Source organism: Giraffa tippelskirchi, chromosome 8 (assembly GCF_054371585.1).
Source record: "Giraffa tippelskirchi isolate mGirTip1 chromosome 8, T2T-mGirTip1v1.2.pri, whole genome shotgun sequence".
Lineage (NCBI taxonomy): Eukaryota > Metazoa > Chordata > Mammalia > Artiodactyla > Giraffidae > Giraffa > Giraffa tippelskirchi.
This window is the reverse complement of record NC_137282.1, coordinates 74310730-74333032: the sequence shown is the minus strand read 5'-3', so window position 1 is coordinate 74333032 and position 22303 is coordinate 74310730. Positions and strand designations below refer to the sequence as shown.

The 22303-nt window shown below is 45.1% G+C and overlaps 1 protein-coding gene and 1 long non-coding RNA gene across 2 annotated transcripts in view; one reads left to right on the top strand and one right to left on the bottom strand.

Annotated features, from left to right (window-relative positions):
• Nucleotides 1-22303, top strand: part of CSMD1 (CUB and Sushi multiple domains 1) — a 1578457-nt gene that overhangs the window by 1551321 nt on the left and 4833 nt on the right. The window contains exons 62-67 of the mRNA XM_081517452.1: nucleotides 694-805; nucleotides 3233-3412; nucleotides 10571-10615; nucleotides 13434-13595; nucleotides 16424-16536; nucleotides 17271-17358. Of these exons, the coding sequence (XP_081373578.1) occupies nucleotides 694-805; nucleotides 3233-3412; nucleotides 10571-10615; nucleotides 13434-13595; nucleotides 16424-16536; nucleotides 17271-17358 (700 nt within the window). The remainder of the gene's footprint in view (nucleotides 1-693; nucleotides 806-3232; nucleotides 3413-10570; nucleotides 10616-13433; nucleotides 13596-16423; nucleotides 16537-17270; nucleotides 17359-22303) is intronic.
• LOC145516304 (uncharacterized) lies at nucleotides 14797-16906 on the bottom strand. The gene is made up of 2 exons (XR_014061285.1): nucleotides 16454-16906; nucleotides 14797-15473 (listed from the first exon to the last, which is right to left on the bottom strand). It is a non-coding gene; the product is annotated as an uncharacterized LOC145516304 (long non-coding RNA).

Sequence of the window (22303 nt, the reverse complement as noted above, 5' to 3'; positions counted from 1 at the left end):
CAAAGTCACGTCTGACTCTTTTGCGACCCTAGGGACTGTAGCCCACCAGGTTTCTCTGTCCTTGCGGATTCTCCAGGCAAGAATACTGGAGTGGGTTGCCATTTCCTCCTCCAGGGGATCTTCCCCTCCCAGGGATCGAACCCAGGTCTCCTGCATTGGCAGGTGGACTCTTTACTGCCGAGCCACCTGGGAAGCCCAGAATAGGACTAGCAGAAGGGAAAAAAAACAGAAAAAGAAAAGAAAATTATCACAAACTAAAGAGAAATAAGGCTAAAATTAAAGGGAAAAGGTATACTTTTGTTACCCAAATAAACTGCTTCTAAATAATCACGAGTCACCATATCTAAGACCTCACATGATCCATTGAACAACCTGTACTGTGTCTAACACAGCCAAGCAGGAGATGTGGGTCTGATCCCTCAGTTGGAAAAATCCCCTGGAGAAGGAAATGGCAGCTTAATCCAGTATTCTTGTCTGAGAAATACCATGGACAGAGGAGTCTGGCAGGCTACAGTCCATGGGGTCACAAAACAGCTGGACACAACTGAGCAACTAAACAACAAGAACACTGCGTCTAACATTTTAACCCACATCTTACATGTACATGTTTATTCAGACCTGACCCTGGAGCGTGCTTTCCAGCGCGAGTGTGTCCATGTCACCTCTGAGCTTGGTGCTGGCTTTCCCCTCCAGGTTGGAAGCATGGTGTTTTTCCGGTGCCGAAAAGGTTACCACGTTCAAGGCTCTACAACTCGAACTTGCCTGGCGAACCTGACGTGGAGCGGCATCCAGACAGAGTGCATCCGTAAGTGTGACCCTGTGCAAGGGCAGGGCCTGGGCACTCTCCAGCGGCTGGAAGAATTCACCTTTCTGAGGAACAATGAGGGGCTTATTTCTGTCTGCTTTCCATTCCCTAAACTCATTTCTCAGAGTCTGGTTCCCTAGAACCAGCAGCAGCAGCAGCACCCAGAGTTTGGCTGAAGTTCGAATCTCGAGTCCCATCCTGCGCACACCTGCAGTGTCTGAGGCTCTGGGGGCCAGGGGCAGGCGGGGTGCAGAGGAGCAGGGGGACCCCAGTCTGTAGTCCCCAGGCACCTCCGGTGATACCCAGGCCCCAAAGCCTAAGAAACTGTCCCAAACCAAAGACCAGTGAAGACCACTGCAGTTACCATCACTGAGAGAACCTGCATGTACTGCTCCCCTAGGAGGATCACCTCGGATCACTAACGGTCACGTGACTGGTCAGGGCATTAATACAGGTGTTTGAACTGTTCTTTTTGGAGTCTATATGAATTGATAATTCAAATACTTAGGACCAAGTTTTGTTTTGTGATTTAATCATGAGAATTAGGAGAAATGTAATGATTAGTAATCAGCCTTTCAGCCTCTACCAATCTAGAGCAACGCAGTATCTAACTCTTACTAGGTTGGCTATGTACAAAAATCTTCTGAGTATGTAAGTTGTGAATTTTGTGTATTTATGTATCAGTATTTATTTCAAAGCTATCATCTATTCTAAATCTCTACGTGAATTCTCTATGTGAATATTATACAGAGATATCACACATACATGCATGTATATGTATGTATATACACATAGGTGTGTGTGTCTGTGTGTGGCGGTTGCTAACATTAGGTCTTCATTACTTTGAAAATTTGGAGAAGGAAATGGAAACACCTCCAGGATTCTTGCCTGGGAAATCCCATGGACAGAGGAGCCTGGCAGGCTGCAGTCTATGGGGTCGCAAGAGTCAACCTAGTGACTATAACTACCACCACCTTGAAACTATGTCAAAGTGAAAAATATTACGATACTTAAAAAGATTGCATTAGTGATGTTAATAATATAAACTTGTTTTATAATACTTGGCCACATCCTTTATTTGAGACATAAATGTGCACTCTATAAAGAATGATAAGTTATTTGAGATCAAGCCTGGGGCTTCCCAGGGGTCACTAGTGGTAAAGAACCCACCTGCCAATGCAGGAGACATAAGTAAGTGACGTGGGTTTGATCCCTGTGTCAGTAAGATCCCTGGGAGGAGGGCATGGCAACCCACTGCAGTATTCTTGCCTGGAGAATCTCACGAACAGAAGAGTCTGTCGGGCTACATTCCATAGGGTCCCAAAGAGTCGGACACTACTGAAGCAGTTTAGCACAGCACACGCACAGCACAGCACATTACAACCTTGGGGATTTCCTGGTGGCTCAGCAGTAAAGAATCTGGCTGCCAGTGCAGGAGACACAGGTTTGATCCTGGGGGGTAGGGAAAAAACCGTGTGGAAGGAAATTGCAGCCCACTCCAGTACTCTTGCCTGGAAAATCCCATGGACAGAGGAGCCTGGCAGGCTACAGTCCATGGGGTCACAAGAGTCAGACACAACTTAGCAACTAGACAACAAAAACAATTAAAACCTTGTTTACTCCTAAATGATATTTTAAATGAAATAAGAATCTATATTTCAATTAATTTTCTAAGCACAGTGGATTTTGGCCAAATTAATTATTCATTTAACTGAGCAGTAAATTTTCTAGTTGCCACGGGACAAAAATCAAGGTATATTTCAAAATACACATTAATCTGTGTTTAGTTTAAAGGGCTGCTCTTTTAAGAAATTTAACATACTGTTTAATCTTACTGTTAGTTGTTCACTCATGTCCAATTCTGCGACCCCATGGACTGTAGCCTGCCAGGCTCCTCTGTCCATGGAATTCTCTAGGCAAGAACACTGTAGTGAGTAGCCATTCCCCTCTCCAGGGGATTGTCCTGACCCAGAGATGGAAGCCAGGTCTCCTGCATTGCAAATAGACTGTTTACTATCTGAGCCACCAGGGAGGCCCCACTTACCTTAACAGTATGTCAAAAGTGTTTATTTTAAAGCTATGATTTCTACATTTCTATGCATAATTACATATACACATGTATGCAAAGGAGGCTAGATAGATAGATGATAGGTAGATGATAAATAGATGACAGATAGATAGAGACAGCAGAGGAGGAGAGAGTGAGGGAGGGTTAGGGGGAGAGGAAGAGAGAGACCTGGCAACACCAAGGCTCCACTGTGCTGTAAGCTGCAGAGACCAGAATGTCAGGGATCTGTAAAGCTCCCATATTCTCAATTATAAATGGTAAACTAACCTTATAGCCATTTCCATCTCTTTCACTGTATTTCCTTAGACACACATGCTTCGGCTCCAATGGACTTACTAATGGACTAAATCCCATTTCAGCTCACGCCTGCCGCCAGCCTGAAACACCAGCCCATGCAGATGTGAGAGCCATCGACCTCCCCACCTTTGGCTACACCTTGGTGTACACCTGCCATCCGGGATTCTTCCTTGCAGGTGGATCTGAGCACAGGACGTGTAAAGCAGACATGAAATGGACAGGGAAGTCCCCTGTCTGTAAAAGTAAGTTACTGGTGAGAAGTGAGAGTGGGTCCCTGCAGACCAGGATGAGTGTCAGCTGCCCACCTGGCTCATGTCCAGGTGGAAGACACCCAAGTAGTAGCCTCTTGGAGGCACTGTCCGTCACCCTCCCCGCAAATCCATGCTTGCTGTGTGTGAGCTGTGTGTGTGTGAATATGTGTGCAGTCTGTGTTGAATGCAGAGGCGGCACAAGCTAAGGACAGGTGCATGTCCCATTATTTGCAAAACACTTTAAAGTCAAAGAGAAACACACTGAGTTAAAAGGAAAATAAAATACAGTATGTCTTTGGAAAATGGATTTTTTAATGAAAATGAGCAAAGATCACCAATGTTGGTGAATATATAGCATAGGTCTGTTATTTTTGAGACCACAGCTATTTAGTGGTAGAATGTAAGTTTATGTGTCCTTGACATTGGTTCCGCTTTTTAAACTTACAAAAACAATTAACACCAGAATGATATACTAATGACTCACAAAGTTGTGTATTTACATATAAAAGTAACACCAAGTCAGAGCTGACAGCAACACACCTTCAGCTTCTTCACCAAACCACACTTGGACATGATGTGAAAGCAACAGAAACAGACATGAAAGAGTGTGATACAGCCCATGCCTTTAGTGGTAGCATCTTGGAGCCTATGTGTAATTCGAACTTCTCAATTCGGAAAGAAAGAATTCTCTATCTGTGAGTCAGTATTCCACAAGAAACCCCCTTCTGCCCCTCAGGATTCCAACAGAAAACTCCATCTGCCCTCAAGATTTGCCCAGAAAACCACTATGCCCTCAGGATTCCACAAAAAACCACTTCTTCCCTCAAAATTCTACCAGAAACCCACTTCTGCCCTCAGGATTCCCCTAGAAACCACTTCTGCCCTCAGGATTCCACCCAAGAACCCCCTTCTTCCCTCAGTATTCCACCAGAACCCCGTTCTGCTCACAGGATTCCCCAGGAAACCTCCTTCTGCCCTTAGGATTTCCATGGAAACCCCCTTCTGCCCTCAGAAATCCCCTAGAAACCCCTTCTGCCCTCAGGATTCCATCCCAGAACCCCCTTCAGCCCTCAGGATTCCACCAAAATCCACTTCTGCCCTCACGATTCCCCTGGAAAGCACATGCTGCCCTCAGAATTCCACCAGAAGCACCGTCTGCCCTCAGGATTCCACCAGAAACCCCTTCTACCCTCAGGATTCCAGCACAAATGCCCTTTTGCCCTCAGGATTCCACCCCAGAACCCCCTTCAGCCCTCAGGATTCCACCAGAAGCCCCGTCTGCTCTCAGGATTCCACCAGAACCACGTTCTTCCCTCTGTATTCCACCAGAACCCCCTTCTGCTCCGAGGATTCCCCTGGAAACCACATTCTGCCCTCAGAATTCCACCAGAAGACCCGTCTGCCCTCAGGATTCCACCAGAACCCCATTCTGCTCACAGGATTCCCCAGGAAACCTCCTTCTGCGCTCAGGATTCCCCTGGAAACCCCCTTCTGCCCTCAGAAATCCCCTACAAACCCCTTCTGGCCTCAGGATTCCACCTAAATCCACTTCTGCCCTCAGGATTCCCCTGGAAAGCACATTCTGCCCTCAGAATTCCACCAGAAGCCCCGTCTGACCTCAGGATTCCACCAGAACCCCCTTCTTCCCTCAGTATTCCACCAGAACCTCCTACTGCTCACAGGATTCCCCAGGAAATCGCCTTCTGCCTTCAGGATTCCCCTGGAAACCCCCTTCTGCCCTCAGAAATCCCCTAGAAACCCCTTGTGCCCTCAGGATTCCACCCCAGAACCCCCTTCATTCCTCAGGATTCCACCAGAATCCACTTCTGCCCTCACGATTCCCCTGGAAAGCACATTCTGCCCTCAGAATTCCACCAGAAACACCGTCTGCCCTCAGGATTCCACCAGAACCCCCTTCTGCTCACAGGATTCCCCAAGGAAACCTCCTTCTGCCCTCAGAATTCCCCTAGAAACCACATTCTGCCCTAAGGATTCCCCTGGAAACCAACTTCTACCTCTCAGGAATCCCCTGGAAACAACTTTCTGCCCTCAGCATTCCACCAGAAACTACCTTCTGCCATAAAGAATTCCCCAAAACCCTATTTCTGACCTCAGGATTCCACCAGAAACCCCTTCTACCCTCAGGATTCCACCACAAATGCCCTTCTGCCCTCAGGATTCCACGCCAGAACCCCCTTCATCCCTGAGAATTCCCCTGGAAACCTCCTTCGGCCCTCAGACATCCCCTAGAAACGCCTTCAGCCCTCAGGATTCCACCTGAATCCATTTCGGTCATCAGGATTTCCCTGGAAACCCCCTTCTGCCTTCTGAAATCCCCTAGAAACCCCTTCAGCCCTCAGGATTCCACCAGAACAACGTTCTTCCCTCAGTATTCCACCAGAACACCGTTCTGCCCCCAGGATTCCCCTGGAAAGACCATTCTGCCCTCAGAATTCCACCAGAAGCCCCGTCTGCCCTCAGGATTCCACCAGAACCCCCTTCTGCTCACAGAATTCCACCAGAACCCCCTTCTGCTCACAGGATTCCCCAGGAAACCTACTTCTGCCCTCAGACATCCCCTACAAACCCCTTGTGCCATCAGGATTCCACCCCAGAACCCCCTTCAGCCCTCAGGATTCCACCTGAATCCACTTCTGCCCTCAGGATTTCCCTGGAAAGCACATTCTACCCTCAGCATTCCACCGGAAGCCCCGTCTGCCCTCAGGATTCCACAAAGAAATCCCCTTCTGCCCTCAGGATTCCCCTGGACACACCCTTCTGCTCTCAAGATTCCAACAGAACCCCCTTCTGCCCTCAGAATTCCACCCCAGAACCCCCTTCAGTCCTCAGGATTCCAGCAGAATCCACTTCTGCCCTCAGGATTCCCACGGAAAGCACATTCTGCCCTCAGAATTCCACCAGAAGCCCCGTCTGCCCTCAGGATTCCACCAGAACCGCCTTCAGCCCTCAGGATTCCACCAGAACCCCCTTTTGCCATCAGGATTCCCCTGGAAACCACATTCTGCCCTCAGAATTCCACCAGAAGCCCCGTCTGCCCTCAGGATTCCACCAGAAGCCCCGTCTGCCCTCAGGATTCCACCAGAACCCCCTTCTGCTCACAGGATTCCCCAGGAAAACTGCCCTCAGGATTCCCTTGGAAACCCCCTTCTGCCCTCAGAAATCCCCTAGAAAACCCTTCTGCCCTCAGGATTCCACCCCACAACCCACTTCAGCCATCAGGATTCCACCAGAAGCCCCGTCTGCCCTCACGATTCCACAAAGAAATCCCATTCTGCCCTCAGGATTCCTCTAGAAACACCCTACTACCCTCAAGATTCCAACAGAACACCCTCTGCCCTCAGGATTCCCCTGGAAACCCCCTTCTGCTCTCAGAAATCCCCTAGAAACCCCTTCTGCCCTCAGGCTTCCACTCGAATCTACTTCTACCCTGAGTATTCCCCTGGAATCCCCCTTCTGCCCTCAGAATTCACCTAGTTACCCCTTCAGCCCTCAGGATTCCACCTGAATCCACTTCTGCCCTCAGGATTCCCCTAGACACACCCTTCTACCCTCAAGATTCCAACAGAACCCCCTTCTGACCTCAGAATTCCCCTGGAAAACCCCTTCTGCTCTCAGAAACCCCCTAGAAACCCATTGTTCCCTCAGGATTCCACACCACAACCCCCTTCAGCCATCCGGATTCCACCAGAACTCCCTTCTGCCCTAAGGATTCCCCTGGAAAGCACATTCTGCCCGCAGAATTCCACCAGAACCCACTTCTTCCCTCAGGATTCCACCAGAACCCCCTTGTGCTCAGAGGATTCCACCTGAATCCACTTCTGCCCTCAGGATTCCCCTGGACACACCCTTCTGCCCTCAGAATTCCCCTGGACATACCCTTCTGCCCTCAGGATTCCACCAGAACCCCCTTCTTACCTCAGTATTCCACCAGAACCCCCTTCTGCTCACAGGATTCCCCAGGAAACCTCCTTCTACCCACAGGATTCCCCTGGAAAGCACATTCTGCCCTCAGAATTCCACCAGAAGCCCCGTCTGCCCTCAGGATTCCACCAGAACCCCCTTCTGCTCACAGGATTACCCAGGAAACCTCCTTCTGCCCTCAGGATTCCCATGGAAACCCCCTTCTGACCTCAGAAATCCCCTAGAAACCCCTTCTGCCCTCAGGATTACACCCCAGAACACCCTTCAGCCCTCAGGATTCCACAAGAATCCCCTTCTTCCCTCAGTATTCCCCTGAAAAGCACATTCTGCCCTCAGAATTCCACCAGAAACACCGTCTGCCCTCAGCATTCCACCAGAAAACACCTTCTGCCATAAATAATCCCCCAAAACCCTATTTCTGCCATCAGGATTCCACCAGAAACCCCTTCTGCCCTCAGGATTCCATCAGAAATGCCCTTCTGCCCTCAGGATTCCACCCCAGAATCCCCTTCAACCCTGAGGATTCCCCTAGAAACCGCTTCAGCCCTCAGGATTCCACCTGAATCCATTTCTGCCCTAGGGATTCCCCTGGAAACCCCCTTCTGCCTTCAGAAATCCCCTAGAAACCCCTTCAGCCATCAGGATTCCACCAGAACCCCCTTCTTCCCTCAGTATTCCACCAGAACCCCCTTCAGCCCTCAGGATTCCACCAGAACCCCCTTCAGCCCTCAGGATTCCACCAGAACCACCTTTTGCCCTCCGGATTCCCCTGGAAAGCACATTCTGCCCTGAGAATTCCACCAGAATCCCCGTCTGCCCTCAGGATTCCACCAGAACCCCCTTCTTCCCTCAGTATTCCACCAGAACCCCCTTCTGCTCATCGGAATCCTCCTTCTGCCGTCAAGATTCCCCGGGAAACCCCCTTCTGCCCTGAGAAATCCCCTAGAGACCACTTCTCCCCTCAGAATTCCCCTAGAAAACCTTTCTGCCCTCAGGATTCCACCCCAGAACCCTTTTAGCCCTCAGGATTTCACCTGAATCCACTTCTGCCCTCAGGATTCCCCTGGAAACCACCTTCTGCCCTCAGAATTCCACCAGAAGCCCCGTCTGCCCTCAGGATTCCATAAAGAATTCCACTTCTGCCCTCAGGATTCCCCTGGAAAACACATTCTGCCCTCAGAATTCCACCGACGCCCCATCTGCCCTCAGGATTCCACAAAGAATTCCTCTTCTGCCCTCAGGATTCCCCTAGACACACCCTTCTGCCCTCAAGATTCCAACAGAACCCCCTTCTGCCCTCAGAATTCCCCTGGAAATCCCCTTCCTTCTGCCCTCAGAATTGTCCCAGAAACCCTCTCTGCCCTCAGAATTCCACCCCAGAACCCCCTTCAGTCCCCAGGATTCCACCAGAATCCACTTCTGCCCTCAGGATTCCCCTGGAAACCCCTTCTGCCCTCAGAAATCCCCTAGAATCCCCTTCTGCCCTCAGCATTCCACCCCAGAACCCCCTTCAGCCCTTCGGATTCCACCAGAATCCACTTCTGCCCTCAGGATTCCCCTGGAAAACACATTCTGCCCTCAGAATTCCACCAGAAACTCCATCTGCCCTCAGGATTCCACCAGAACACACTTCGTCCCTCAGGATTCCACCAGAACCCCCTTCTACTCACAGGATTTCCCAGGAAACCTCCTTCTTCCCTCAGAATTCCCCTAGAAACTACATTCTGCCCTCAGGATTCCCGTGGAAACCACCTTCTACCTCTCAGGAATCCCCTGAAAACTGCTTTCTGCCCTCAGCATTCCACCAGAATCAACCTTCTGCTGTGAAGAATCCCCCGGAACCCACCTCTGCCCTCAGGAATCCCCCAGAACCCTATTTCTGCCCTCTGGATTCCACCAGAAACCCCTTCTACCCTCAGGATTCCACCAAAAATGCCCTTCTGCCCTCAAGATTTCCCCGAGAACCACCTCTGTCAGTGAGAAATCCCCCAGAAACCACCTTCCGTTGGTGGTGAATTCCCTGTAACCCACTTTCTGCCCTACGATCCCCCTCCCCCCACCCAGAACACCCTTCTGCCCCTCAGGATCCCCCTGGAAACTACCTTCTGTCCTCAGGATTCCCCGAAACCCCCTTCTGTCAGTGGGGAAGGGAATACCCTGGACACCACCTTCTACTGCTGGGAAATCCCCTGTAAACCATCTGTCCTGGGGAATCCCCCTGAAAACTGCCTTCTATTGGTGGGCCATCCCAGGAAACCATCCTCTGCTGGTGGTGAATCCCCCAGGAAACCACCTTCTGTTAGTGGGGAATTCCCGGAAAACCCCCTTCTGCCCTCAGGATTCCTCCAGAAACTCTCTTCTGCCCCTCAGATTTCCCCGAAAAAACTCTCTTCTGTCGGTGGGGAATCCCCTAGACACCACCATCTGCTGATGAGGAATCCCCCAGAAACCCCCTTCTGCCCCTCAGGAATCCCCTGGAAACCCCTTCTGCCCCTCGGCAATCCCTGAGAAATTCGCTTCTGCCCCTTAAGATTTGGGATTTCCTTGGAATCCCCCTATTTTGTGTCAAAATTCCCCAGAAGCAACTTTCTGTCAGAATCCCCTCATAAATCTTCAGTCGAATTTACGTTAGGAATTAAGTCACTTATGTCTCCCTTTCCCATCTCTCACTGAAATAGACAAATACATACTTTTTAAAAAGTGGTAATTTGTAGTTTGATACAAAACTATGAAATCAAAGAGATTATGAGTTTAAGTTGATAGACCAAATTAAGCATTTTGCAGGGGAAGTATTTTGATGTTCACTGCTAACTTGTGAGTTCATTGATCAGGGTGGGGACTTGGAAAATTGAGATGGATTGTAATTCTTTATAAATTTCCTAAATTACCTTTCCCTTGGGGGCAGGAGATCCCAAAGAGGAGTGAGAAAGGGTATAAACACCCTCCTTTACAAGGCTCTCTGTTGTAGCACACTGAATGCACAAGTCAGATCCAAATTGATTTCCACTAAGAAACTCAGTTTTCCCACAAAAGCAAAGGACATTATGCTGTGAACATATGGGTTTAAAGTGGAGAAGTATAAGATATTACTATTTTGTGCATTCAAGAAATCTGGAGAAACAAACATTGCTTCAGTTTGACATTTTTTCAAACTTATTCAAAACTAAATGTTTTTTGAAAAGTGATAATTTGTCTTTTTACTTGTAGGTAAAGGAGTGAGAGAAGTTAATGAAACAGTTACTAAAACTCCAGGTTTGTATACCAGAACAGTTACAGATTTAAATCAAATAAGATGATCTGTTCTCTACTATACTCTGTGCAGCCAAAGAAACAAATTTCTGATTCCTTTAGTCCATAAACAAATTAAAGTTTCAGTTACTTAAAACACCAAGCCCACACAGGTTCCTGTTTCTCTCATAACCATGGTTTGTTAATGGAATAACAATACTTTACTTAAAAGGAAAACCTCTGCCGTTGTCCCACACTGTTTTATGAAAAGGTACCTTGGGCACTTTGTAGGCAGAAGTGGACATCAGATGTTGAGCCAGAATGTGGTATAACGGAGAGCCTTATAAAGAGGGTTGTGTTTTTCCTCCACACGAGGATGCTATAGTAAACAACACGTCATGACAGCATCAGCTGTGTGTTCCAGCAGTTCAAGTGTGGGGTCTATCCTTCCCCAAGTACCTCCATCCTCTGCCTCTGATACATTAATTCTCGGTTTCTGTTGTGTGTGATACCTTGCTTAATGCACGCAGCAGCAAACAGGAAAGGTGCAGGTTTATTTCCTAATGAAGATGTTCATTACTCCAAATCACCTGGCCTATTGTACCTGTTATAAATTTAGACAATTTAAACAATATAGTGTGTCCCCAAATTATAATGTAAGTCAAACTTAAAAAAAATACAACAGAAAACACTTAGATAAGTTGCATTTTTCTGGTGTTTTCTGTATTCAGGTTTTCACACTGGTTTCTTAGACATAAACTCTGTTGCAGGATCAAATGTGACGAGGTTATATGAAATGCTGTAAGTTCAGTCACAGTTGCTGGGTTTTGCATTTAATTCTTAGATGAGGCAAAAAGTTCCAACATGTTTAAAGGAATTCATGCATTGTACACCACGAAGTATGAGACCTACCTTAAATTGTTTTTCTGTACTAGTCTATGTAAATGTTATTTGAAAATCAAACACAGAAATCAGTGCTCTATCCAGGCAATGTTTTCTTCAATGGAAGAAAACACAGTGGGTGGTGGTGGTGGTGTTTGTTCTGTTTTGTTTACTGGTTTTGTTATGGGCAGTGAAAAGTCTGCAGGCTCTTTTTAAAATGTATTTATTTTTAATTGAAGGATAATTACTTTACAACATTGCCCTGGTTTCTACCAAACATCCAAATGAATCAGCTGTAGCGCTGCAGACTCTACCTCAGTGTGCCCTATGCTCTCTGAAGGGAAGCACTGATGACACGGGCTTCCCTGTATGGACACACAGTCTAGCCCCTCCACTGTGCTGGTTACATTACACTGCAAACCACCAGCAACAGATCAGAGGACAAGGACCCAAAAGGATCCTCCATGTCCCCAGTGGTCGCAGCTGAGCACAGTCGAGCTGCCCCGCTGACCTGCTGCTTCTCCTGCTGCCCAGCCTGGCTGGCCCACCTGACCCGCCAATGAGAGGACCTCGGCACATTCACAGCTTCCACTGGGTGTGTCCCTTCCGACTAGGGAAAGCGATCTGGATACTGTTTAAAAGGCTATTTATTTTAGAAAAGGAAGACGAGGCATCTCGGGCTTGCTGATAAAAAGTGGGCCTCGGTGCTACTGCTGACGACGGGTCTGCTCAGGGTCCTGATCAGTCAGCAGCTGTGTCAGAGGCCTGTGTCAAGTCTCTGCTTCAAACCTGAGTTTTAAAATTATTACTATTAGGAAGTTGGGTCCATCAAAGCCCTAGGAAGTGGTGACATTGTTCTGTTGTTGGGAGATGTGTCAGCCTGTCTGGGAAGACAGGCAAACGTACACTGGGACTGGAAAGAAAAGCAAAACCAGGGACACTGCTTTGTCCTCATCACATTGGGGCCGTAAGTGCATCTGCTAAAAAACACATTTAGGGAGACAAGCATCTTTCCTTATACCCAGGAAGTCCAAAAGTACCTTCTGGCCAGTCCCACTCATGGTGGATGTTGTCCAATTAAACAATTTACACATATCATGAGACGAAAAGCAGAAATAAATTTAGTGGATTCACTAGTGCATATTTACATCAATTCCCTTGTAAAATGTTACAGCAATATTGTAAAAATAGCAGGATTTTATACTTATTTATTAGCAGAAATGTGAAAAGTTTTAATTTTTTGGAACCAGTGAAAACAGAGAATAGCTCACTAATCTTTGTAAGAATTCCTGTCCCAGATGAATTGGAACATTTTAAGAAGACAGTTTGCCTTTGGTTTTTGACATCATTTAGTCTAGCTTTCTTACCAATTCTGGACTATTTCTTATCAGGGGGATTAGAGAAGAGCAGAAGAGCTAGATGAGAGATCAGCTTTACTTACAAAATAAAGACCTTGGGAAATAAAGCATCTTTGTTTCCATAGCTGGGTCTGTGCAGTCAGAGGGGTGCTGTGAAATGCAGGCTTTCTGAGGGCAGAAGCGCCCTGGCAGATGTCCGTTCCTCTGAGCCTCCTAAGTCTTCCCACAGCAAGTGGACTTAGATATTCAGTGACACAGCCATAGGGATTTTCCAGGTCAGCCTGACTGATGAGACCTTACTTAGTGTCCGCAGTCCCAGTTCACTACACATGCTGGCCCTAGCGGATCTGGTAACAAAGGTGCGCTGGCATCCACCCCAGGGATAGATGACTCTGCATGTCACAGTAACCTGCCTGCTCCCAGCCCGGCTCACCTGACTCTCACAAACCTGCTGTGCGGGGACACGGAGACAGGTCTTCTTTGTCTTCACCGTCGTCACTGTCGTGCTGTCTTAATGAGCAATGCTATGCCTTCTGTGTATTAAAACTTCTAAGTGTAATTGTTCTGTGTGTGCTAACATTTGTCTGTTTTTCCCCCTACAGTTCCTTCAGACGTGTTTTTCATTCATTCGGTGTGGAAGGGATATTACGAATATTTAGGGAAAAGACAGCCTGTGACCCTAACTGTCGACTGGTTCAACGCAACTAGCAGCAAAGTGAATGCAACCCTCACTGAAGCCTCCCAGGGGGAGCTGAAGTTGACAGGTAGGCACCCAGGGGGCTCCCTCACCAGACTCTCTGCCAGTCTTCTGGCTGAGGGGGCACCAACCCGGGCCAAGGGTGGTTGATGTCACCTGGGCTTTGCACCTGCTGCCTCTCACTAGGTCATCTCAGTGACCAGGGCAGGATGCTTCTGTCTCCTCATTTTAAAGGTTACAAGACCAGTGCAGAAAAGCAAATTAATTTGCTGCAGATTAAAAACAGATTGTGTTATATCAGATATGTAAGACTTATGTCCAGATGTTCACATCTCCAAAATTCAGTTTTGATATTCTCTTGCTGTCATTCTTTAAAACTTGTTTGCTCCCGGTGAGCTTTTATTGATGTGTCTCAGTTTAAAAAAACAATTGAAAAGAATCAACTTTGGTTCATTTTTAAGCAAGAGACACTTTTAAGTGCTTTATATATATATATATATATTTTCATTTCCTTCTTGCATCAGTCTTGTGATTTAAGTATTATTATTAAACACTTCTTTTTTTTTTACTGGTTAAAAAAAAGAGATACCCAGGAAAACTAAGCAGCCTTCCTAAGTGACAGGGCAGGAGTAGGATTTGAGCTCTGTAGTCAGAATCTCAGTGATTAGAATCTCCAGCCCACGTGGGTTGAGAGCATCAACCCACAGGACACAGAATCACCTTGAGACTGAATCTACTGCCTTTTTTCTTTTTTTTCAAATTATCTCACTTATAACAATATATCCTTTTTTATAGACTAACTTCCAAAGGGTTCAGACTGAGGTATCCACAAGTCCCAGCCCTGGTTCTGAACATAACGGGGCCCCAAGGGGCACCCACACCTCGCTGATGACTAGACAGACACATGGCTCGCCTCCACAAAGTGTGAGAGCCGCTCAGGACGCCTCCCCTCCCTCATGTCTCATTTCCCTGCCTCCCTGGCTGTGGCTGTGCTATGCTTAGTCACTCAGTTGTGTCCCACTCTGTGACCCCACGGACCTTGGCCCGCCAGGCTCCTCTGTCCATGGGGATTCTTCAGCAAAGAACACTGGAGTGGGTTGTCATGCCCTCCTCCAGGGGATCTTCCCAACCCAGGGATCAAACCTAGGTCTCCTGCATTGCAGGCAGATTCTTTACCATCTGAACCACCAGGGAAGTCCTGGGAAAACATCTAAAAACAGTGCACACACTCTGGATTTAGGAAAAGAAAAATAATCCATTCTCACAGATTTTTAACAGGTACTTATTTATGAATTCATGATCTGGGGTCCCCAAAACTGCTTTGCACCTTGACCCTGTGAAGGTATAAATGAGATAGACTGGGAGCTCAAATCTAGTCCTGGATCAGACTAACTGAGACTTTGCAAAATATTCAGATTCCTTAGGCTCACCCAGGTCCTTTGGATAATATTTTTCTTCATGGAGTTTGGACTTTTTTCCCAAAGGAAATATTCTCCAGTGTGACTTTGATGCAGTTAGGTTTGAATCTGGAGAAAAGTTTGGATCAAGAGTTGTTCCGACTGAGTCCCAGTGGCTAGACAGAAGGCCACCCACCGTGTACAATCTGACTGCGAAGGAGCATACAGGAGGAAGGGCAAGTCATGCTCCTGGAAAGCCAGCCAGGACCTGGTGTCCTGTGGGGTGCTGTAATTTAATCACCATAAAAATCTCCTGAATATATATATCTTATCTCTACTAAGAGTTTGTGGAAGTGGGTCCAGAGCTTTAGAGGTTAAACTGTATGCCAAGAACACAGAGCTGCTGATGGTGGCGATGGACAGCAGCCCAGAGTCAACTCGTTAGGTGGTCCTCCCCATCCATGGGCTTTCTTGTCCATGGGTTCCATGCCTCTTGTGTGATTGGCCAGTGGACAGTCTTCCGGCAATGTTTTTAGAGGTCTGTTTCTCTAATGAGAGAAAGTGGGAATTAACTGCTGGAGTTCCTGAAACAGTGTGACCTTCCCTTGAACCTGTCTCTCTGCACAGAAGGTGTTTGGGCTCATTATTATTATTATTTAATATCTGTTCATTTCTTTATTTACTTATTCATTTGGTTCCTCCTCTGGGTAGGGAACTAGCCATAGCTGCAAGCACATCCCCCAAAACACACCCTGACCCCCTGGACAAAACCATTCAGCAGTCATTCAGAGGACCTTTATCCACCAAGCCGTTCATTTCATTTTAATAAGCACAGTTCATCTATATAAGTAGCTATATTGGGGGCTATTTTTATGCTCTCTCTTTTTTTTAATTGATTTAGAAATATTTACATTTTCCCACACTGAAATTTTGTAAGAATTTTGTACAAACTCTCCATGTGTCTGTTCAGCATAGCTGTTTTTATCAATACATCATTTTTTTAGTTATTCAATATTTTTATAGATTATTCTCCATTTAAGTTTATTGTAAAATATCTGGTATATTACCTGTGCTATACAATATATCCTTCTAGCTTGTTTATTTCATACACAGTAGTTTAATCCCCTAGGTCTTGTATCTTATTCTTTCCTATAATACATACCCCTGTCCTCAGAAGTGAGTACAAATGGAATAAAAATTATGGATTTAAAAAACTTAATATAAATGAACGTATATAACTTTTTTTCCTCCTGTGGGATAAAGATGTTGAATTGCGTGAAGTAAACAATACTTACTCAAGACAGACAATGTGTTCAATAAGAGGTGATTTTTAGGAAAAAAGGAGGACTGCAGCTAAACTTTAAAAATAAAAATACTAATTGCTGTTATTGAAAACACTACCCTCTCTGTAACATATTCCACGTAAATGGACCGAGTGCCTGCCTTCCTGACCATAAGCGTTTCTGCGATGTAACAATAACCCATGATCCTTTCCTAGGTGTTTACAAGAAGGAGGAGGCCCACTTACTTCTGAAAGCTTTTCAGATAAAAGGTCCAGTGGATATTTTCATCAGCAACTTTGAGAATGACAACTGGGGACTGGATGGTTATGTGAGTACTTCCTGGAGGGTTTTCTGATCGTCATGTCTGCGCAGAGATGGGGGCACCAACAGGGATTCCTTCCAAGATGACCTGGGTCCTGTCTGCACCATGAAAACTCAGGGCCCTCACCCTAGCCTTGCAGCAACGTCACCCCTTCATCATCTGATGGAAGAAAGCCGTCTCTGAGATGAGAAAGAAACTGGCCAAGAGCGATAAGCTGTTCCTGTCAGACACGCAAGAGCTTAGATGCAGACCACACCCCACTGTAACAGTGGGGCCAGACTTTCCCCAAAGCCACAGTTAACCACCCCGCACGTGCTGAGAGAAATTCCCAAAGCCCCTTCATAGTCTCTTTTGCAAGTTAACCCATTGCTTCTGCACTAATTCATCATCAAACTTGAGTGTAAAGGGCCTCACATGATGCACAGGAGACAGTAGCTGTGACACATAATCCAGGCTCTGAGGTAATTCATATGTGTGTCCCCCTCACAAAGGATACTAAACATATAAATAAGGTATAAATTTTACTACTGTTTTGGAAATCAAAATGAGACAGAGTTTGTTAGCTGAAAGTTCATATCTGTATTTCTCAATTTTAACTATAAATGGGAATCTCAAAGGAATGACAAATGTTTAAAAGAATTAACCATTAATGTCTAAATAGGAGAAATAATATTTATATTATGATAACAGAAGAGGTTATGGTTAATTCTTGGTGTTTTCTTCCTTTTCATGTGTATCAGGTATCATCCGGACTTGAAAGAGGAGGGTTTACTTTTCAAGGTGACATACACGGAAAAGACTTTGGGAAATTCAAGCTGGAAAGGCAAGGTATGCTGCACTTACGTGATTTTTCAAATCAAATATCAGGTTGGTCTGCAGGTGACTGAGCTGAATGAGATAGAAAATGTCACTGGAAAGAAACAGAAACAAAAATAACAGGAGAGACACGTATTTTACAACTGGATGAAAAAATCTTCTTCTTCGGCAAGCAAAACAGAAAATATCAGCTGGCATAAATGCAATAAATTTGCCAGACACAGAATTAATATCTTTAATATACAAAGAAATACTTTGAAATATGGGAAGCAAGCAAAGTGGAAACTCAAAGAATAAACAAACTATATTACCCTAAGAATATCATTAAGAAAGAGTAATTAAAAATGGCCAATAAACTATGAAAAGATATTAACTTGAAAAATATGTATTATGGTAACAAAGATAGATCATATTCAGCTATGAGAATGTCAGATTTGGTGTGGACTAGAAAAACGCACTTGGGTGTTCATTTTTGGTGAGTGTGTGAGTAGGTGTGTAAGTAGATGTGACGATAATCTTTTATGAAAAATTCTATCTCTAATATTTTTAATCAGACAAGTGTGACCATGATTTTTTGCATATACATGTATGTGTACAGCAGGAATACTCTTAATAGTTGAAATTAGAAATAACCTGAATATCTCACACATATATCATAAATGAATTGCTTCTTACATCAATCTTATGCAATATGTTACATTAAATATAAGACAGTTTAATTCAATATATGTCATTAGAGAACAAAGATTACATATTGAGGTGGAAAGGTATTCGTGACTTATATATATGAGAAAGAAGTTTGCTCGAGATAGAAGGGACAAATATGCCTACCTGCCTTCTTTATGTCTTTCTCAAGTACTTGATGTATATCTTAGTAATTAGACAAGAAAAATGTATGAAAAAAAACACTAGATGTGAAGCTTACCTCATCCACTTGCTAGTTTTGTGATCCAGGAGGAATTACAACACTCTCAAGCCTATTTCGTCATCTGAAATCTCAGTAGAGAATCTACTCCTGGCTGCTGGGAAGACTGAGAGTCAATATGAGGGTTTGCTTTGTGCTAAAGCTCTTCTCTCACATATCTTTATTCATGTTGCTACTAGCACAGATGAGAAGGTGCAGTTTTTATAATGAGATGAGTGCCATGTTTCTCCTAAATAGTATCAGCTACTTTCTACTTTACTTACAGAATGCTCCTAACATATCAATTGTACACAGAGGAGTACCGCTGTGTAGGATTTGATGCCAAGCAGCCTTTCAGAGGAACATGAGTGTAGTATTTGGTGATGGTTGTCACTGATGTTGGAGAAGGCAATGGCACCCCACTCCAGTACTCTTGCCTGGGAAGTCCCATGGACAGAGGAGCCTGGTAGGCTGCAGTCCATGGGGTCGCTAAGAGTCTGACACGACTGAGCGACTTCACTTTCACTTTTCACCTTCATGCACTGGAGAAGGAAATGGCAACCCACTCCAGTGTTCTTGCCTGGAGAATCCCAGAGACGGGGGAGCCAGGTGTGCTTCCGTCTATGGGGTCGCACAGAGTCGGACACGGCTGAAGCGACTTAGCAGCAGCAGCAGCAGTCACTGATGTACTCATTTCAATAATCCTTTATCAATATCCTGAGGGATTCCAAAGGAAATATATATCAACTGTATGATATCATGCTTGAAGAAAAAAAAACCTGACCAAAAGAGATAATTAATCATAAACTACTCTAAACCCACCTTTCCAAATTAGGAACTTTTACACAGAAGAGCTTTAAATTACAATGTCAGCCATGACTGAGATGATGCTTTCAATGGGGTCACATTATTTTGAGATAATGAAAATAGGCCGGCACTAATGATGGTGAAGTTTTCTCTTGCTCTGAGCCAAACCCTGTGGTTATCTGCCCTCCTTTCTCCGAGGCACACGCTCTAGTAATTCTGTCTAAGGACACCCCAGCGAGCCGTGCACAATACTCTGTGGATGTCGGAGTTTACTGATCCAGTCAGCCGGACCGGAATCATCACTTTGCTGTTAAGAATTTTTTTGCACTGCCCCATTTCTTTTTACTCTAACAAAAGAAAAGCTTGCTTTAACAAGTGATGTTCTCATGTGATGATGAGCTTATTGTCAGGAAAAACAATCTGGCTCATAAAATACTTTGAATCACAAGCAAGTCTCCCATTCAACTAATGAGAAAAGTCTATGTGTAAGTAATGCTTCAACAACAGCCATTCATTTCAGAGTTTTGGCTACACTCTATTTTTATGGATAAAAATAAACAACCTCTTAGTTGTCTCCAGTCAGTAGATAAATTGAAAAAAAAAAAGTGATTATCTTTAAATGGATACTAAAGCAAGTTAGTTTGAAAGGCAACTCTAATGTAAAAATTGTGTAAGAAACAAAAATAAATTGGTTTCCCCATTAAAATCAAAGCCCCCAGGACCTCCCTAGTGGTGCAGGGGTTAAGACTCCATTCTCCAATGGGGGCCCAGGTTTGATCCCTGATCAGGGAACTAGATACTGCATGCCGCAACTAAGATGCGGAACAGTCAACCAAATAAAAATAAATATTAAGAAAATCTAAGCCCCCCTGCTACTCCCTCCCCAATCAGAATGGGAGAGAGTACAAGCTATGTATCTACTCAGGAACTTGTATCCAGAATATATAAACCCTATGGCTAAATAGTACACATTTCATTTTAGTTTGGTCGCTTAATTGTGTCTGACTCTTTGCGACCTCATGAACTGCAGCACGCCAGGCTTCCCTGTCCATCACCAACTCCCGGAGTTTACTCAAACTCATGTCTGTCGAGTCGGTGATGCCATCCAACTATCTCATCCTCTGTCATCCTCTTCTCCTCCTGCCCTCAATCTTTCCCAGCATCAGGATCTTTTCTAACGAGTTAGTTTTTCACATCAGGTGGCCAAAGTATTGGAGTTTCAGTTTCAGCATCAGTCCTTCCAGTGAATATTCAGGACTGATCTCCTTTAGGATGGACTCGTCGGATCTCCTTGCAGTCCAAGGGACTCTCAAGAGTCTTCTCCAACACCACAGTTCAAAAGCATCAATTCTTCAGCGCTCAGCTTTCCTTATAGTCCAACTCTCACATCCATACATGACTACTGGAAAAACCATAGCCTTGACTAGACGAACCTTTGTTGGTGAAGTAATGTCTCTGCTTTATAATATGCTGTCTAGGTTGGTCATAGCTTTTCTTCCAAGGAGCAAATGTCTTTGAATTTCATGGCTGCAGTCACCATCTGCAATGATTTTGGAGCCCCCCAAAAATAAAGTCTCTCACTGTTTCCATTGTTTCCCCATCTACTTGCCATGATGGGACCGGATGCCATGATCTTAGTTTTCTGAATGTTGGGTTTTAAGCCAACTTTTTCACACCCCTCTTTTACTTTCATCAAGAGACTCTTTAGTTCTTTGCTTTCTGCCATAAGAGTGGTGTCATCAGCATATCTGAGGTTATTGATATTCCTCCTGGCAATCTTGATTCCAGCTTGTGCTTCATCCAGCCCGACATTTCGCATGATATACTCTGCATATAAGTTAAATAAGCAGGGTGACAAAATATAGCCTTTATGTACTCCTTTCCCGATTTGGAACCAGTCTGTTGTTCCATGTCCAGTTCTAACTTTTGCTTCTTGACCTGCATACAGATTTCTCAGGAGGCAGGTCAGGTGGTCTGGCATTCATTTTCCAGTTTGTTGTGATCCACACAGTCAAAGGCTTTGGCCTAGTCAATAAAGCAGAAGTAGATGTTTTTCTGGAACTCTCTTGCTTTTTTAATGATCCAACGGATGTTGGCAATTTGATCTCTGGTTCCTCTGCCTTTTTTCAATCCAGCTTCAACATCTGGAAGTTCACGGTCCACATACTGTTGAAGCCTGACTTGGAGAATTTTGAGCATTACTTTGCTAGCACATGAGATGAGTGCAACTGTGGAGTAGTTTGAACATTTTTGGCATTGCCTTTCTTTGGGATTGGAATGAAATATGACTTTTTCTAGTCCTGTGGCCACTGCTGACTTTTCCAAATTTGCTGGCATATTGAGTGCAGCGCTTTCACAGCATTATCTTTTAGGATTTGAAATATCTCAACTGGAATTCCATCACCTCCACTAGCTTTGTTCATATTGATATTCCCTAAGGCTGACTTGACTTCTCATTCTAGGATGTCTGGCTCCAAGTGAGTGATCATACCATTGTGGTTATCTGGGTCATAGAGATCTTTTTTGTATAGCTCTTCTGGGTATTCTTGCCACCTCTTCTTAATATCTTCTGCTTCTGTTAGGTCCCTACCATTTCTGTCCTTTATTGAGCCCATCTTTGCATGAAGTGTTCCCTTGGTATCTCTAATTTTCTTGAAGAGATCTCAAGTCTTTCCTATTCTATTGCTTTCCTCTATTTCTTTGCACTGTCCACTTAGGAAGGCTTTCTCATCTCTCTGTGCTATTCTTTGAAACTCTGAATTCCAATAGGTATATCTTTCCTTTTCTCTTTTGCCTTTAGTTTCTCTTCTTTTCTCAGCTATTCATAAGGTCTCCTGAAGTACACGTTTAGCAGGCAAACAACCTAATTAAAACACTGGCAAGCAATTTGAATACACATCTCTCTAAAGAGATAACAATGACCAACAAGCAAATGAAAAGATGCTCAACATCATTAATCATTAGGGAAACACAAATCAAAACCACCTCACACCCACTTGGGTGGCTCAGACCATAATGACAAGAAACAAGTGGAAGCAGAGACGTGCAGGAATTAGGAGGCTCGTACCGTGCTGATGTGAAAGTGATGATGGTGCGGTTGCTGTGGAAAACTGCCTGGCATTGTTCATCGGGTAGTTGAAACGTGGGGCTACCACAAGGTTCAGCATTTCCACTCCAACACGTATGACAAGAGAACTAGGAAACACGTGTTCACACATAAATCTATACCAGCGTTATTCCCAATTG